General features: G+C 55.4%; 1 protein-coding gene across 1 annotated transcript; it reads right to left on the reverse strand.

Annotated features, from left to right (window-relative positions):
* Positions 1-900: 900 nt before the first annotated feature.
* Positions 901-19095, reverse strand: NPTXR (neuronal pentraxin receptor). The gene is made up of 7 exons (XM_068971543.1): positions 18994-19095; positions 18718-18950; positions 17843-18641; positions 5444-5669; positions 4279-4526; positions 1462-1641; positions 901-1125 (listed from the first exon to the last, which is right to left on the reverse strand). Exons 1-7 carry the CDS (start codon positions 19093-19095, stop codon positions 901-903), a joined length of 2013 nt encoding a protein of 670 aa, XP_068827644.1.
* Positions 19096-19348: the final 253 nt, after the last annotated feature.

Consider the following 19348-nt stretch of genomic DNA (forward strand, 5'->3'; position numbering starts at 1 on the left):
ACATGCCTCTGTCCCACGCTGTCCCCAGCCCAGGCTAAAGTGGTCCAGGGCCTGTTCTGGTCAGAGAAGGGGTAAGGTGACCATGCCAGTGGATGCAGCCATAGGTGGGCCTCCTGAGATCTTGGTCCCCAATTCTCCAGGCTGGAGCTGGGAAGGGAATGTCCTGGAAATTGAGGTGGGGCTGGGCCAGGCATGGAACCAACATTCAAAGCAACCATTCAGCACACAAAGAAACAAGGAAAGAGGAGGGAAGGGTGCAGGTGGGGGCGGGGGTGGGAGGGGGGAGAAGCTTCAGCAAGATTCCCCTGCCCATGACTGGTAGCTGGTGGAAAGATGGAAGGGGGTGAATCTGAGTCTCCAGTGTGGCTCTGTCATTCCCTATTAGCTGGGGGACAGCTCCACAGGCCATGATGGCCCTGAAGAGGAAGGGGCCATGCCTGCCTCACAGAGGAAAGGGGACAGATAGCCATCCCTGCCACTGAGACTGTGGGCCCTTCACCTGTACACAGTCCCAAGGAGGGTGCTGTTTGAGATCAGTGGGATCAGCTGTGGTTGATGGGTAAGGGGACATGGGGTGAGAGATGGCTCCACTCTAATGCCAGCAGTGGGGCAAGAGCCATGGGTGCTGTGATGTACCCCCTGCCAGGCCCTGGACTCACCCCAGGCTTGACCTCTTGACTCGAGCTGCTTGTGTCCATTCAAGTGGGATCAGGGGGACAGCCATCAAGGGCAGGGTGTTCTGGTGGTGTGGGTACAGGTGGGGGAAATGGGAGGCATGGCCAGAAGTGGGGCAAAAAAGGAGACCAGTGTGTGAGGGTAGGTTAAGGAGGGGATGCGCTCCTGCCCCGGAAGGTTCCCCAATTGGCAGGCAAGGGAGGGGCCCCTGGACGAGGTGGCCCCTCATGCCTTGGCCCTGCCCTTGCAGACATCAAAGGCAGTCTTCGTTGCACCCCCAAAGGCCTCCACTAGCTTGTCCTCCCATGGGAGGATGTTGCCCAGCAGTGGCCCCGTACAGTTGGCAATGCCCAGGACCTGGGCTGGTGTCAGGGCGTGGTCCCAGAGGTTAAACTGGGCAATGTCACCCACGAAGGCCTGGGTGGCATCAAAGCGGCCGCCTAGGGTATCCTGGACCAAAAGAGCAGAAAGAAACAAGAAAGACACGGAGTAAGGGAGAGAAAAGATAGGCAGGTAGGTGCTCAGTGAGTCAGAACTCTGTCTTGGCTGAAGCCCCGCCCCCTCTAGGTTCTGGTCCCGCCCCAAGTCCTAGTCCCACCCCAAGGTTCTGGTCCCGCCCCAAGGTTCTAGTCCCTTGGGCCAGTCTCGCTCAGTCTGCTCATCTGCAGAATGGCTGGGTCAGACTGAGTGCTCACTTCTGCGCTCCCAGGGACCCTCCGCCTACCCCTCCTCCTGAGGCGCCTGGAGTGAGTGGGATATGTATTTGCATCCCACCCTGACCCTTACCTGCTCCTGGCCCAGGATAAGGATCCCATGAGGCTTGATGGGGTGCCAGGCGGCCAGGTTCTCACCAGAGCCCCGCAGCTCCCCATCCTGGTAGGCAGACCACAGGCCATCCCTTGTGGTCCAGGCGATGCAGATGTGGTGCCAGCCATTGTCCTTCAGGCTCAGGGGCAGCTGGGCCACCTGGAAACAGGTCCCCCAGCCCCGGGTCAGAGGCACCACAAGCCCCAAGGCTGGAGCAGTGGGATGGGGACGGGGAGACCAGTGTCCCTCCTTCCAGGGGCTGACCCAAGGTCTGACCCTGCCTGTCCTCCCCGCCCAGTGTCTCTCCAGCCCCTCTTTCCTCTTTCCCCACAATGTAGCAATATCATCAGGCACTTCACTCAGGTCACAAGGGACTACTCAGTGTTGGTTTTTGGTGGTGTCTAGGTAGGTTATTCACTCTCTGACAGGCCTGTAAGGTGGGAGTTGTATCTCACAAGCCTCCCTTCCCTGAATATCTCACATAGTGCCCGACACACAGCTGGGCTCAAGAAGTGCTGGGAATGATGGAACAAGCCTTGTACTCGGAGGCTGAGCACTGCCAACCACAACCCCCTGTGGGACCCTGGGGAGGTTGCTCTTTCCTCCCTGGGCCTCTGTCTCCTCATCCATAAAGTCAGGGGCTTGGGCAAAGGGTGGCAAATATGCAGCCACTTCTGCCTCCTACTCTACCCAAGGCAGACATGGCTAATCAATCATGAGCCTAGACTAACCCTCGGAATCTTTCTCATCGCAGTGCTCTTGGAAGGCACTGCTGATTGATTGGAGTTGGCCTGTGAGATGAAAGGTACTTGCTGCTTGTGGATTTGGGGCTCCCAAAGGGCTCTTTCATCTCCTAGGTTCTCTGAGATCACAATTTATTACAATATTCTCTGAGGCCTACTTGATGCCAGGCCTTGTTCTGGACACCGGGGGATATGGATCCGGTCCTAAAATGAGCTGAGTCTGCACAGGAGGGGAGGACTTCAGGGACAATATCACAAAACAGAGTAACATAGGGGCCATGTGGGAGTCACAGAAGCCATGAAGGCCCAGAGGCAGAGAGGAGTGTGGGAACAGAAGATGTGAAATCTAAACACATCTGGAAGTATAATGAGCTCTGGAAATTCCACTGTAAGGCAAACCAAGGTTGGGGGTGGAAGTCGGTTTGCACAGCAGGGGCAAGGGATTAGAGGCTGGAATAAAATGAGAACTGTGAGTAGTTTGTGAGGCTGGTACTCAAAAGGCACCAGAATGTCAGGAAATTGGGCTGCCTTGTGCCCTGTCCAGGGTGCTGAATTCCTTCTATTATACTAGAACTGACTGCTACCATGGGCAGAGCCAAGGATGGCAGCCAGGGGGGTTATGAAGGGGAACTGGGTGGCACGATCTAGATGTCATCCAGCTACCCTCTGATGGACTTAGAGGGTAAGTGTGTACTGGGCCACAAGGGAAATTCACTATCCCCTGGGCCTATCTCTTTCCTCCTCCTCCAGGACACCATGAAAGGCACCTCCTGCTGAGCAGGGTTTTGCTGGGTGTCAGCCACTCCCAGCAGCTCTGTGTGGCTGTGGGCTGGTCACAAGTGGGTGCAGTATATGTTCTCTGCATTTCCCAGGGCCAGCATGCCATCAAGACCCAAAGCAATATGTCAGGCTGGGGAAGATATCTGCGGGGAATGGCGTGATAAGATGCTCACCTTGCTTCCCCCTTAATCACCATGCCCCTGCTACATCACTCCCCTGTCTCCCCAGCTTGTCCTGCCCTGTCCACTCCTGGGAGAGTGGTGACGTGGTGGGAGTCCTGGGCATGGGGAAGATTGGTGACCCAAGGGCAGAACAGTGGAGCCCAAGACCCCCAAGTCACATCATCACCCCTTCACCAGCTTTGTGGCCAGGGTGCGTTATTTGCCTTCACTGAACCTCAGCTTTTCCATCTGCAAAATGAGGATAATAGGGTGTCTGCTTCCTGGGGCTGTTGGGTCAAGGATGACAATATGGGTAAAATACTAGCACGGGACTTGGAATGATAAAAATGGGGCACATTTATCAACGTTTGTTAAATGCCAGGTTCTGCTCAAAGCCATTTACATGTATTTAAGCCATTTAATTCTCACCACAACCATGTACAGTTGAGGTTATTATTATTCCTGCTTTACAGATGAGGAAACTGAGGCACAGGGAGGGTAAGTGACTAGTCGAAGGTCACAGAGTGGGTTAGTGGCAGAACTAGGATTCAAATCCAGCATTCAGGCCAGGGCTTGACTGTGGCACCAGCCTACTCGCCACGTGAGGGGAGGGGCATGGGGCTGACTGCCAGGGGCAGGGGGACACGGAATCCACCAGCTCTTCTGCCCTCGCTCCCCACCTCCCTCCCCAGAGAGGTCCTAGGACCTCATTTGCTTCTCTCTTTGCTCAGGAGAATGAGCAGGGCCCTGGGGGCCCTGGAGGTGCCCTGCTGTAGGAAGCACTTCCAGTCCTGCTCCCACAGCCGGGTTGCTGGGGAATTCTCTTAATCTCTGTGATCCTCACATGCTCCTCTGTAAATGGCACACCACCACTGACAGCCTCTCTTGGACAGGAGCTCTTATCCTATCAGCCCCAGGTCTGGCTTATCTTGAATTCCCAGAACCCAGCCTGGCATGAGTTCGTCCATCTTGGAGGCATTTCATGTGTGCTGATTCTGCTGAGCAGGAGAATGGAAGGGCCCCACCCATCTGGGACCAGTGCAGTGCAAATGATCCTGGAAGGGTCCCCCTGCCTCACCCCCATCCCTCCGGCTTGCCCAGCCCCCACTCACCTTGTCATTGATCAGTAGCTCCATGGGGTCGTGGCCTGCCTCCAGCAGCACAATCTCGTTGGCCTGTCCGGGCACCGAGTAGGAGAAGGGGGTGCCCTGGCTAGTGCTGCCGGACCTGGAGCGCAGCCACATGCAGACGGTGAAGGCGTAGAGCTCGGGCAGCGCCTTCCGCACGCGGGCGTACATGTAGTTGTTTCGGATGGGAATGCTGATCTTGAAGGCATCTGGGGGGCTGTAGGCTGAGGACCCTGAGCGGGGTGAGCAAGGCGAACACGGTGGGGATCAGCAGACACGGATGCGGGCGGTAGGCAGGGCACACTCCAGAATGAGGGCTACTAGCCCCCTTGGTAACCTCAACTTGTCTATAAGCCTCAAGGGCGGTCCTCACCAAGTTTAAAAGATGAAAGCTCCCTGAGAGTTCACGAGTCCTAACCTCCTATTTTTCAGATGAGGAAAATGAGGCCTGGGGAGAGGAAGTGAACTTTCAAAGTCACAGAGCAAGCTGGCGACAGCTATGGACCGAGGAGCCAGGTTTCCTCACGCTCACACCTGTACAGTGCCCAACATGCCATGATTTCATGACCCTTGTGGTGCCGGGCCCAGGTGTTACACAAAGGACAAAATTCTGATGGCAAGGCACTCTTGCGGGGGGTGATAAGTGCAGGGACTTGAGTCAGACCTGATTGAAGGTCTAGATCCACCAATTACTGGCTGTGTGACCTTGGGCAAGTCACTTGACCTCTCTGAGCCTTATTTTCCTTATTTATTATTTATTTATAAATATTTGTTTGTACTCTTTTTTATAAATATAATATTTAATAATTATAATAAATATTATAAATTTTATTTATTTATAGCCTTATTTATTATTAGGGGATAATAAACAAAGCCACCCCTGTATGGTCTGTGAAGATTAAACCAGCTGGCGTATCAAGTACTTAGCCCACTCCCGGAATACAGTGGGTGAAAATGTGCCAGAAAATGCTAAATGGTAATGGTAACAAAACACCCCAATCATTCTCTCTGTCTCACAGCCTCTTCCCCACCAACCTATCTAGCTTTAACCTCTGGGAAACATTTTCTGAGTGAATCTGCCACCCTGAGGACCATCCAAGGACCAAGGATGCCCTCGCCCACCATGCCCTCTGTGGGGCCCAGGACCTACCGTGCTCCAGTTCGGCTACACGGTCCTGCAGGGCGTCCAGCTCCTTCTCCACCTCCTGCCGCTGCTGCTGGTTGCTGTGACCAAGGGCTACACGTTCTTTCTCCAGCGCCAGCACCTTGGCCAGCAACTGCCCCTCCAGCTCGTCCATCTTGGAGTGCAGGGCAGTGGGCACCACAGGCGCAGGGGCTGGGGCGGCTGAGAAGTTCACTCGGGCTGGAAGCTCCTGCTGCTCACAGATGGAGAAAGGGACATTCGAAGTCAGTCAGAGGGAGGATGGAAAGAGACAAAGTCCCAGAGATGTGCACTAGTCCTGCTTGAGTGACCCCTGTTGAGCCTCAGCTTCCCCATACGTATAATGGGATGGCAATGCCTGCTTCAGGCAGTGAGAGTGCACTGCGTGTGCAGCAGCAGGCTATCTCCAGTGCTGGTGTGTGATGGGAGTGGACAGCAGGCTGGCTCCTGTCCTCAGGACGTCTCAGCCTATGGGGGCCAGCAGTGGAGAGCTGCAAAAGTCCCCCAGAGGGTCCGATGTGCAGTTGGGGTTGAAAGCCACTGCCGAGCCCTTCATCACTGGAAGGCCGCACCTTGATGGGTCCTTGAAGACGTGGGCTGTCCTGATCACCACTTACTCACATGCCAAACTTTTCCAAGATGGTTTAAGACTCTGTGTGGGTGCCGGGCAGACCCAGGGGCACAAACCAGGGGGCTTCTGGAATAGGGCTCCAGTGCTGGTGTGATGGGTGGTTAAGATCACAGACTCCAGAGGCAGGCATCCCAGGGCTCAAATCCCGCTCAAGAACCAACCTGCCGTGGAGCCTGAGGCAAATGCCTCCATCTCTTTGAACCCTTGCTTTCTCTCAGGCAAAATGGCACAACTAAGTATTTAGAAGGGATGTGGGGATGATTAGGTGGTAAATGCCTGTGAGCAGAGCCTGTTTACTCTGCTCTCGAGAGTAAACACTCTCTAGAGCAGAGTGTTCGAGGGTGGTCTCAGACACCCCCATCCCACCCAGGATGAGGACAAAGTGTCTTAGAGTCCTCCTTTGGCCTGCCTTAAGACCGCCGGGGGAAGGAGAATTGGGACAGAAGCCAGGGGGTCTTTCCTTTCCCCTCCCCTGCTGGAGGAAACCCCTTCTGGGGTGGAGGAAGGCAGCCAAGGCCACAAATCCTGACGCTGGGAGGGGACGGTCTCTGGTAGACACCTCATGGGAAGACGAGTAGGAAATGAATAATTCATTGAGCTTCTAGGAGCCAAATGAGACAAGCTTTGTCTGCTCTCCCCTCCTCCATGCTCCCTACTGACAGCCTGATGCTTCCTCACTGTCCAAGGGCCCTGCTGGTTCCCACTTCACCTGCCCTGGGCCCCAACCACAGGCTTAGTCCCAGACCTGAGCTCACTGAATTCTCATGGTTCCTTCACCGAGCAGATATTCCCTGAGCACCCTGTGCCTACAGGGACAGCCCCACAGCTCAGGGGCCAGCACAAGAGACCCTGCTCAGCTCCACTGGCCCAGCCCTGACCTTGCCAGTCATTTGCTGTGTGACACTGGGCAAGGCCCTTAACCTCGCTGAGCTCTTTTTTTTTTCCTACCCCTGTGATGAGAGGATAAAAGTGTCCCCTGCTTCAAAGTGCTGGGGTGGGGAGGGCAGTGCAGACAAAGCGTCACTGCCACACTCAGCACCAGAGAGAAGGGAGCTGCCACCACAGACAGTGACGGGATCACGCACTTGGTTCCGCCACTCCACCCCGAGGGTGGGGGGGCAGGTGGGTTAATCTCTCTGGGGTCTTTTTTCCTCCTCTATAAAGAAAGCGGGGACTTGGAATGTTGGACTTGCAGGCCTGTGGTCAGGATTAAAAGATGGTGCACAGTAGGAGCTCCAGCTTGACCCAGTGTGGCCACCTGTATCCCCCACAGTGTCCCAGCTGGGAGGGCACAGCCATCCACCTATGCAGACGCCTGCTTGGCCCACCAGGTGGGGAGCCCAGGTGAGGGGGGCGGGACACGGATGGATGAACTGCTCAGTACACACGGCCCCGCTTTACTACACAACTCTTCACTGTCCACTATCTGGAGGGCTCCTTGGCACTCCCCAGGTGCCCACGAATCCTGACTCTGGTGTTGACTAAACACAAAGCCTCAGTTTCCCCTTCTGTAAAATAGGAACAACCGGCCCCACTCTGCCCATCCGCAAGACAGATGTAAGGATGAAACAGTGGGAGTAACAGATCCTTGTGGGGTGTAAAAGCAGAATGCATGCAGTCCAGTGGATTAAGACCCCATGCTTCCACTTCAGGGGCCCTGGGTTCGATCCCTGGTCAGGGAATGAAGAGCTTGCATGCTGTGCGGTGTGGCCAAAGAAGAAACAGTGCAAACTGTGAGGCTTGAATACATCAGCTGACGGGGAGCTTGCTACCCCCAGAATCTTTCCTTGACCACAGACAGCTCATGGAGTGACAGGGCCAGCCACCCACTACATCTGAGGCAGTGGGACTTCTGGGAAACCTTAGGCTGAGGCAATTAGCTCATGAAGTGCCGTCTACATCAGCACTGGAAGGGCCGGGGCCAGGTCTCCTGGAATGGGCCCCCTTCTAGCCTCACTGTCCCTCCATCCACTGGGCCTACCTGGGCATGAGGGACACACCTCTGAAGGAGGTCCCCCCTGGGCACTTTCCAGGTATTTATTCATGAATCCTCACAGCCACTCATTTTGGTTGGCACTCTTAGTGTCCCCATTTCACAGATGGGGAAACCGAGGAAGAAGTCCTTTGGAAGGGCTGAGCAAAGCTGACCCCTCTGGAGCCAAAGCCTTCTCTCTCTCCTGCAAAGAGTCCTCCTCCTTCAGAGGGAGAAAGACCTGCCAGGAAGGAACAGGACGTCAAGTGGTATTTACACAGACGCCGTTGCGAGGAGACATGGCACAGGCCGAGGGAGGTGGGCACACAAGCTGTTCTTTTGTCAGAGCCGCCAGCTCTGCCGCCGGCAGGAAGGCCAGGGAGGAGGTGGGCTCACTGGATCCTGTGTGGCCCCCTCCCCACCCCGATGTCTGCATCAGAAGAACATGACTCCCCCCACTTACCCATCTGTTGCAGGCAGAGGCTGTGACGCGTGGGCTCCGGGCCTGATGCCAAGTGGGCCCCCAGCCCAAGATGGTGGGGAGACGACGCCATCACCCCACGCGGGTCCTGGTGGGGGCTCAGAACCCACACTTTTCGTGCTGGGAGTCCGGGGTGGGGTTTGGTGGAAGTACGTGGGGCCTGGAGCCAGAGCCCAGGGTTCCGGTCCAACTCAGCTAACGTGCTGGGCTCATTAGCACTCAGTAACAAGATGCTAACGGAGGCAGCTGTCCTCACTCCCGCGTGCCGCGTGCCAAGTCCTGCACTCTGGAAGCACCGTGCAAACATTCCACAAGCCCTCTCAACTATTTGGGGAATTAAGGAGGGCTGCTTTTCAGATGAGAGAGCAGAGGCTCAGAGAGGTAAAGTCATCTACCTGAGGTCACATACTGCCAAGTCGCAGAACCAGGACCTCAGTTCAGTCCCTTCTGACTCCAGAACCTCTTCTCCTTCTTTGGTCCTGCCCCGACAGTCTGGGTCTCAGTTTGTCAGTCTGCCAAATGGGTACAGTGCCGGCTGTCCTGCCTGCCTCGAGGGCCAGCAGAAGAGGTTTCAGTGGCCTTGAGAAGGCTGGGACAATCTGGCAGGTGGTGTCAGACCCTGGTGTGGGGCAGCTTTGCAGAGGGGCTTGGATGGAGGGACCTGCCTAAGTGGGGGAGGTCTGGTGCTGGGAGGGTGTGGGGAAGACCCTGCCACCTTGTCCCCAGGTGGGGTCTGCTCCTTTCCTATGAGGGGCAGAGGGAAGGTGCTGGTTTTCATGGTCAAGGTTCTACCCTCTGCACAGTTCTCATCTGTGCAGACAGCACAGGGCCCAGCTCCAGGGGTAGGAGGGCAGAGAGCAGGCTTGGTGGCTGTGGTGTGGGTCAGGCCACCTATCTCCCATATGGGCTCATTCCCTAAGTCCTGTGTGAGTCTGCCCCAGCTCACACCCAGGCTCCAGCAGCCCACTGACCTTGTTATGGAAAGCCTCCCTGCCTCAGTTTCCTCATCAGCAAAAAGGGAACAAAAATAATAGCTCATAGCACTGCAGTGAGAAATTTTAACAGATATAATGCCCTTAGAGTTGGCAAACGATGGGCTATGTGTCAGCTATTATTATGATTATTACTAACACTCCTTAAACATCTCTTCAAGGAGCCCATCCTCCTCCACCTTCAACCATAGAGGTTTTTGTTTAATCATTATATTGAGAAAAAAAGCAAGCTACAGAAGAACAGTTGGATATCATTCATACAAAGGTACAAAGATACAAAGCCAGCTCATGTGTTTATAAAAGCATAAATAAATGCATGGAGTGATAAACACAAATTCAGGACAGCAGTGACCCTCTCTTGGGGCTGGGACAGGGGAGGCCCTCAGGGGCGTCAGCTGGTGGCAACTGTCTGGGTCTCGAGCGTCAGTGGGGACTTGGATGGTAGTCTCTACACTTCAGTGTCTGTCTTGTTTTAAAAAGTTGTTTTGGCTGTGCTGGGTATGGTGTGGTTGTACCTTAATTCCCCGACCAGGGATTGAACCCACACCCCCTGCCTTGGAAGGCGATTCTCAACCACTGGGCTGCCAGAGAACTCCCCAATAATTTTCTTTTAAAAAATGGGGGGAAAGATCCAAAAGCAGAGTCTTGAGGGTAAAATCTTCACCACAGCCTCACTCGGCTCCCTTTGGCCTCCCCCACAAGCCCAGTCCAGGCCACTGTCTCCAGGCTCCTACTCTGGCCTTTCTCCACACAGCAGCCAGAGAGGCAGGCAGCTCAATGCAAATCCAAGCACGCTGCTTACACCCTTCAGTAGCCCTCCTCTCCCACCATCGATACCCTGCCCCTCTACTCTTAGCCCTTACTACACACCCCTAGAGGCTACCCTTCATTCCCACTGAAAGGCCCAGCTGTCCCTAACTCCCTCTCACCCCTGGGCCTCCGCACATGCTGTTCCTTCTGCCAAGAACACTCTTCCCGCCCCCATTCCACCTCCTCTGGCCAGTGCCTCCTCGCCCTCAGCAGATGGCAGCTTCCCTGACGCCTCAGCCAAGATGCTCCAGAGGGAGAGGGAACGAGGCTGTCTCTGGAGGGACTGCAAGGCCTCACTCTGTTCATCCATCCATTCATTCGTCACCATGCGCTGTGGCAACATGATGACAGGCACCAGCATGACTCTCAGGCCAGACAAGGCTTGAGTCACTCCCAGGCTCCCCACTTACTAGACATGTGGCCCTGGGCAAGCTCTTCAACTCCTCGGAGCCTCAGTCTCCTCAACTGCAAAATGGGAATAATAATATCTACCTCTTAGGATATATGTAATGGCAAAAATGACAAAATATGTAAAGCCTGGTATATAAAAATGGCTGATAGAGAGTCATAACCATTATTACTACTTCCTATTATTGAGAGGCAGGAGAGCGTGAAAGTGAAAAAAGCATTAGTCGTTCAGTCATGTCCGACTCTATGCGATCACATGGACCGAGGCTGGCCGGGCTCCTCTGTCCATGGAATTTTCCAGGCAAGAATACTAAAGTGGATTGCCACTTCCTTCTCCAAGGGATCTTCCCAACCCAGGGATCGAACCGGAGTCTCCCACATTGCAGGCAGATTCTTTACCATCTGAGCCACTAAGAAGAGCATAGTGAGTAGTAACTGAGTGGGATGTGGGCCAGGGAGCCAGACTGCTTAGGACTGAAATCCCAGCTGCGTGACCTGGCCAAGGTTCTTAACCTCTATGAGCCTTGGTTTCCTCATCTGTGAAATGGGGAGAGTAACAGTCCCCTGGTTCTTGTGGGACTAAATTGTAAGGCTCTCAGAACAGGCTGGCAGAGAGGGTGGGGTGAGTCGAGGGGAGGTCTTTCAAAGCGGGCGTCCTGCTCCCACTTCCTCCCCAGGAGCCCGCCTGGCAGGCTTCTCTGTCTCCCTCTCACCCCGGCAGGGGAGGGGCAGGAGAGCAGGTGGCAGAGGCCAGACCGACCTTTGACCTGGTCCCCACTGCCACTTTGCAGTTGGAATGGAAAACAGATAAACGGGCGTCTGTACACCGAGGGTGCCAAGTCACGGCAGTCAGCACACAGCAGGGGAGGTCGGGAGAAGGGGGAGCGGCTCCATAAGGGTCTGTCCATACACCCTCCTGGGCTCTGCGGCCTCAGAGCAAGCGACTAGACACACCAACCCCAGGCCCTTTCGTCTCCCTTCACATACTCTTCATCAAGCTGCCACAAAATCCCTTCCTGGTCCTGCCTGCCCACACACCTTCTGGGCCCTGGGCCAAAATCGGCAGCAGAGATGAGGACCCCACCCTCAGCCTATTTTCATAGAAAATCCTGGTTGTCATCTTGGCTCAGCATTCAACATGCTGTGTGGCCTTGGGCAAGTCACTCCGCCTCTCTGAGCCTCAGCTTCCCCTAGAGTCAAATGTGGGGTGGGCGGGGGCACCTAAGAGCTTCCACTTCAGGTTGGCTGCCTCAATCCCTGTCTCAAGTTCTGTGGGGATCAAGTGTCTGACTGGCCTTGTCACTCAGGGGGTGGGGTGCACCAGCCCCTGACCTTGGTCCACCTCCCACAGGCAAGGACTTCAGAAAATGGCCAATAAGCAGAAGAAAAGGTGCTCAGCATCATGAGTCACCAGAGAAATACAAACTGAAACCACGATGAGTCCACTACACACCCACCAGAAGGGGGAGTGTCTTTAAAATGACCACAGCAAGGTTGACAAGTTTCACACCAGGTGGGCGTGCAAACACTTAGATGCCACTTTGGAAAAGCGTTTGGCAGAGCCTCCTAGCGCTAAATATATGCCTCTCCTGGAACCCAAGCATCCCACTCCTGGGGATACATCCAGGAGAAATGAGGACTTTTAGCCAACCAGGGATATCACAAGGACATTCACGGCAGCTTGATTTGTAATGATCCCAAGCCAGAAACAACCCAAACGTCCTTCCATCAGGGAATGGGTGAGGTGTTTCCACGCACGGAAACACTACACAGCAGTGAAAAGTAAACCACTAACACACACACACCATGACTGAAGGTCAACGTGCAACGAGGACACCAGACATGAAGGGCTGCAGCTTGCCTGAGTCGATCTGATGGAAGTTCAAACACAGAGAAAACTCATCTACAGCGATGGAAACTGGGATCGCGGTGTCTCTGGGGAAGCCTGGACTTTGGGGTCACAAAGGAGCCTTCTAGGGTGCTGGAAATGTCCTGATTCTTATTTGGGTGGTGCTTCCATGGGTGTGCCCATGCATATATTTTCACGCAGCTGTGCATTTAAGATCTGCGTCTTCTTCACAGACATAGAGAACTGACTTGTGGGCACTGTCGGGGAAGGAGAGGGCGGGATGAACTGAGAGTGGCATGGAGATATGTACACTGCCATGTGTGAAATGGATAGCCAGTGGGGATTTGCTGTATGATTCAGGGAGCTCAAACTGGTGCTCTGTGACAACCAGGAGGGCTGGGGTGCAGTGCAAGGTGGGAGGGAAGTTCAAGAGGGAAGGGACGTATGTATACTTATGGCTGATTCACGCTGATGTATGGCAGAGACCAACAGAATATGGAAAAGCAATTATCCTCCAATTAAAAATAAATACATTAAAAAAGATTTGTGTCTTTTTAAAGTATGATATGTGAGTTCTTAAACATCTTGAATGTAAGATACACCTTAAAAAGAAAGGGTCACATGTAAGCTTCTCCCTGTCTTCTGCCCAAGTGGCTCCTGCCAGGCTTGGAACAGGCAGGAGGGGTCTCCTTTCCCAGGGGGAGTCCTGCCAGGGAGGGGAGGCCTCCAGGGCACAGATGACAATTCCTAATCAGGAAACATCTGCCTAAGAATTCAGAGTCTGGAGCCCAAAGGGCCTGAACCACACCCAGCCCCTCCTTCTATCCATTTTACAGATGAGAAAACTGAGGCCCAGAGAGAGAAAGTGATTAAAGTCACAAGCAAGAAGAACCCAATGTTATGCCATACCGTTTTCCCATTTCAGAGAATATTAGAGCTGCAAGGTGGTTAGGGAGCATCTACCCACTGTATCATTTTATGGAGGGGAAACAGAAGGTGGGGGTAGGGAGGGCAGGTGGTGATTTAGCTGGCTCTTGTTACTCCAGAGTCTGTGAGCCTCCATTTCTTTATCTGTAAGATGGGAATATGTACAGGCTGCTTCATAGGGCTGAAGACTGAATAAGCTAATACGCACTAAGTGCCTAATACATGTTACTTGTTATTTATTGCTTTCGGCCTCTGGATTATCTTGCCAGCCAGCAGGGCAAACCTTTGAGGACTGGTCCTCATCACTCCTGCTCTAGACGCTCTGATTCAGAAATGGTCCAGGCTACTACACAAGAGGCACTTCCCTCACCTGTCTTCCTCACTCTCTTGAAGGAAGTTGAGGCCTGATCCCTCAGATGGACCTAGAGTTAATGATGAAGAACAAGGACTCTGGAGCCAGACACTGAGAGAGGCAAATCCAGGCTCCAAGGCTGTGTCCCCTCGTGCCAGTTTCGTAACCTCTCTGAACCTTGGTTTCTTCATTTGTTAAAGGGGGATAGAATCGTACCTGCCTCATGGAAATTTTATCAGGATTAAATGAGATAATGCACAGCACCCTGACACATGGTGAGCTCTCAGTGAATGTGAGCTCTAATTGTTACAACAGTCCAGGAACCTCTGTGATTATCATCAGGGTGGTCCTTTTCATCACTTCCACCCCAAGATGAGAAGAGGCCACTAGCTTGCCACATAGGATTAAGAATGTGGCTTATGTCAAAGAATCGCTACTTAAATCAATTGAGAAATTCCGCTTTACACATAAAGTAGTGCAAAAACATGACACCGCAACATACATACATGGCTGGTTGCCGCATAAATGGTCCTTCTGGAAAGCGGTTTTTGGCCACAGCCATAAAAGTCAATATCATCTGACCCAGTAACACCGCTCCTGGGAATTCAGCCTAAAGAAATAACTCAATTGACTTAAAAAGAAAAAAAACAAAAAACAACTATCTGCATGAAATCGATCCTGCAATGAGCATCCAGAGGAAAAAATAATTAGAAACAACCTACATCTCCAGCAACAGGACACAGCCGAAGGACTGATGGATGGAGGAGGCTGAGATGGATCCAGGATCTTAAAGCCATCGTTAAAATGGTAATTACCAGCAACCCCAGCAACTCGGGAACAATGTCCACATTCTGATAAAGGACCAAAAGGGGGAGGGCTTCAAAAACGAATAAAATGGTGGAACTAAATGCAATCCCCCTCGCTCAAATCTTTTGACATTTTTCCAATTAACAACAACAAAGATAAAAACACAAGCAAATGATTTCTCCTAAGCCCTCAAACGTGACTCCAACTTGAGATCTGCAGGGAGAGGGTGGGTCAGAAAGACCTTTCCTCCCTTTCAGCAGTCAGTCCAGTGAGGTGGGGAAGGGGGTGATGCAGAGAGGTGGGGAGGAGCAGGGGTGTCCTGAGATGTGCAGGGGTGGGGACAGGAAAAAGACAGAGTGTAACCAAGCAGGACCTCTGGGAGGAGGTGTCCTCAGAGCAGGCTTAAATGATGAGTATAGATAAACTGGGGGTAATCTGGGCAGAAGAAGGAGGAACTGGGAAAAACGTTGGAAATGAAATGGCAGCCTGGGAGCAGGCTGGAGTCTGCTATCACAGGAGAGCCCAATGGTGGGCTTAAGGAAGATCCCTGGGGTGGCCTGGAGGAGGATGGATGGAGGGGTGTGCCTGATCAGGTGGAAGACCAGCAAGGGGGCTGCTGCAGCATCCACAGAGAAATGAGGCTGACAGGGAGGAGGAGGGAGAGAAAGGAGCCAAGCATGGCTTCTCAGGGTACAACTGAAAAGCAGGTTGGCAGAGGACCTGAGTTCAGGTTGGGACATGATAAAGGTAGGGGGCTGGTGGGATGCCCAGGGGGAGGTGCTCAAGAAGCAATTGGATCTATTGATCTGAAGCTTGGAGAGAAACCTGGGCTGGGGATGAAGTTGGTTTGGGGGCATTACGGTGGAATGGTGTTGGAAGCTTCAGAGTGTGGTTGAGTTCTGCCAGGGAAACAGCAAGAGGAGGGCCAGGAGGGGTGCACATGTTAAAGGAGGAGGACCCAAGAGGGGATAGAGAAGCAGGGAGGGAGGAGGGGCAGGTGAGAGGCACCTAGAAGGCCAGGGCATGGAGATTTGTAGAAGGAAATGATCTATGGGGTCAGATGTCAGAGAGGGGACCAGCAAGAAAGGACTGAAATGTTCCTGCTCAATTTACCAACTCAACACCATGAGTATTTCCGGAGAATCAATGTGGGAGAGAGACTAGTGATGATAAAGTAGACCCTGAAGGGCATCCTTTCGAGGTTTCTGGATGAGAAAGGAAGAGGGAAGCTAGTCAGTGGCTGAAAGGTGCATGAGCTGAGACCAGTAGTCGGATCTCAAGTCCATTGGGCTCCAAGGCCCAGCCACTGTCAAACACCCCAAAGAGACTGGCTCTGGCTGCTGCAGGCTCAGAAGGCAGTCCTGGTGGGCAGGCAGCCCCTCCATGTCCCCTGCACTCAGAAAGGAGGCGTGCATACAGGGAAGCAGGACTTCTTCCATCCAGGAGGCTGACCTGGTGCTGAACCCCAGCCACTAGGATCCCCCCAACTTCAGCGGGCCAACTGGAGGGGAGCCCACCCTGCCAAATGCACAGATGCTGGGGGAACAGGTCCAGGGCAGGCCCAGCCCTGCCAGCCCCAGACGTGGGAGGAACCATGGGAGCCATCTGGGCGTGGGGGCAGGGGCGAGGGCAGGCAAGAGGAAATTGACCGAAGACCAGATTTTTTTTTTTTTTAACATTAATAAACTCTATTTCCTAAATGGAGGATTTGTTCTCATTTTAAATTGTGGCTATTGGAAAAAATTAGTAATATTAGAACTTAATGATAAAAACAGCAGTCACTCAACTTGAAACCTCTGTGAGAGGTCTGTTAGAGGAGGTCTTCTCCGTGAGGAGGTCTCTGAACTCCAGGTTTGGGGCTGGCTGTGATAGCTGCCTGCCTGTGCTCTGACACCCTGCGGGGTGGGTGCAGACACCACACAGACTTTCTGGAGGGCCACTGGGCCATGGGTAAGGCCAGGCTTTCACACCAGCATCTCCTGTGCTGCTCCGCCGAGGATTTAACTGAGAGAGCCACGGAGAGGGAAGAGTCCCTGCCTGTCCTTTCTTCCAGCCACTGTCCCCCCTTCACCAGCTGCACTCGGTTTAGGGGGAGGTGATAAAGGGGGCAGCCGGTGCTTGGGCCTCATTCTGCCCCCTCCTTCCATGGATCCTATTCTGCTGTGAACCCCCTTCCCTGCAGTCTGGAAGTCATGGATGCTGGGAGTGGTTAGGGTCTCTGAATATCTGTCCTGACTAATTTGTCCAGCTCCCCCTCCAGGTGGCTCCAAATAGGTTTTCAGAGGGAGGCAGAGGTCGGGCAGCTTCAAAGGAGAAATGGCTGGTCCAGGGTCACAGGACAGCCAAGTGTGGACTGCCCCTTTTGGGCCCCTCATGTCTGACTCCAAGCCTGAGGCGGGAGCATCTGAAAAAGGTGACTAGAGGGGGAGAAACCCAGATGGGACCTACTCTCCATTCAGCCCCCAGCCCAGAGCGGCCGGCTTCCAGGCATCTTGGCAGGGCTAGAGCCATCTGAGCTTCTGCTGTCCCTGTCCATGGTCCGAGCCCAGCTGGGGGCCTTAGGGGCGCAGAAGGTGAGGAGCATCCGGGTTTGGTTTATGAGACACTGTTCCCTGCGATTCTGCAGGAGAGGACGACCTCGAGTCCCTCAGACAGCCCTCCTATCTCCTGACCACAGTGGACTGAGTGTGTGGCTGGTGCTGCTTTGGGGATGTCTGAAAGAAGGAAATGAAACGGACATTTAAAGAGGTCCTGGTACGTACCGAGCATTTTCACGTATCTACATTTTAATCAATCCACACTACAAGTGGGCACCGTTATACCCATTTTACAGACTCAGAAACTGAGGCTTACAGAAGCGCCTGGAGGAAAAAGGATCAGCAGCGAGCTTTTCCCGCGTGCTCCCTGAGCCGCAGTCAGTGTGAGTTTCCGGTCTGTGTTCCCTCCCTGACTCCTCCCTTCTCCCCTGGGAGGAAGGTCCAACCATCCCCTTTGCACAGACGGAAACCCAAGACTCAGAGACTCGAGGGCGGCCCCCCACCCCCAGGGTCCCTGAGCCGGCGGTGGCCGCGGGACCCAGGGATGCCCTCGACTCCCGCGAGCCCCTCCCACCCGGCGCCGGGGGCCGGGTCCCCGATGGCGCGCGGCGCGGCGCTCACCTCGATGCGGTCGATGCGGTCCCGGAGGGCGCGCACCGCACCCTCTAGCTCGAGGATGAGCGCGGGCGAGTCCCAGGGCCCGTCGGCCATGGTGTCGCGGCGGGGCCCGGCTTCCTGGAGACCGCGCGGCAGGCCGCTCTCGCAGCGGCCCAGCTTGCCGGTGAGCTCGCGGATGGTGTCCTGGTCCGCGCGGATGCGCGCCTCCTGCTGCAGCGCCGTCTGGCGCAGCTGCTCCGCCGTGCTCTGCAGCAGCAGCAGCTCCTCGCGCTCGCCCGGCGCCGCGTCCCCTGGCTCGGCCCCCGACGGGCAGGCGGCCGCCAGCGGCGTGCACAGGAAGCGGCTGAAGAGGGGTACGGGCGGCAGCGGGTGCGCGCTGGCCGCCGGCGCCCCGGGCAGCGCGGGGGGCCCGGCTGAGCCGCCCGCGCCGTGCAGCGCGCTCAGGCTGCGCTGCGGGCCCGGGGACGCGGCGGCGGCCGAGGCGTTGTCGGCGCCGCCGGGCAGCGCCCGCGCGGGGCTGGCCGCCAGGGGCACGCTGGCGATGATGCAGATGACGGCACCGAGGAACGCCAGCATGCCCGCGGCCAGCAGCACGGCCAGGAACTTCAGCGTGAGGCGGGCGGCGGGGGTGCCCGAGGGCCCCCGGCAGGCGCGGCGGCGGGGTCGGGGCGCGGGGCCCGGGCGCGCAGGGCCGAGCGGGGCCCGGGCGCAGGAGGAGCCGGAGCCGGAGCCGGAGCTGTGGCCGCGGCCGCTGCTGCCGCCGTTCTGAGCCCCGGCGGCGCGAGGAGGAGAAGGCGGCGGGCTGCGGGGAGGGGGAGCGGGGCGCGGCGGCCCCGCCCCGCAGGCTCCCCCGGGCCGGCCCTGGCCCAGCCCCGCACCCGTTCCGTGCCGGGCGCCGAGCTGGGGCGCCGCCCGGGATGCGGCGAGGGGCGGGGGCGGCGCCGGTAGCCTCAGCCCGCCGCCGTCGCCTCGCAGAGGGCGGCGACCTCGTGGCCGGGCGGCGGGACTCCTGGGCGACCCCCGCCCCACCCCCACCACGGCTCTCTGGCCCCCTCCCCGAGCCCACCAGCCCGTCTGCTAGCTTGCGGGGAGCTTTTCTCCACGCCGGGCTCTGTGCTGAGAGAGCCAGGGGCTTGATCACAATTAAGCCTCACCGTGGACACGTTCCCAGTACAAATGAGACCCACAGGGGTCAGGTCGCTGTCCAAGGTCACGCTGCTAGTATGCGCTGGAGCAGCATTTGAGCTCAGGTGCATCTGAGTGGACCCAGACTATGTAATAGAGCTGGGGTGGGCCTAGGACAGCTAGGAAAGAGGCCAGTGTTAGCGGGGAGGGGACCGAAGATTTTGACCCAACCTCTAGTTATACTGTGGCCACCCAACCGTCCATTCCCACCCCAACCCCTTGAAAGAGCAGAGGTGACTCCCCTTCGCCCCATACAAAAAAAAAAAAGAAAAAAATTTTTCCCCTGTGATCTCAGAAAGTAGCAGAAGATCCCCCCTCTGAATC

This window comes from Capricornis sumatraensis, chromosome 4, assembly GCF_032405125.1.
Source record: "Capricornis sumatraensis isolate serow.1 chromosome 4, serow.2, whole genome shotgun sequence".
NCBI classification, from domain to species: domain Eukaryota; kingdom Metazoa; phylum Chordata; class Mammalia; order Artiodactyla; family Bovidae; genus Capricornis; species Capricornis sumatraensis.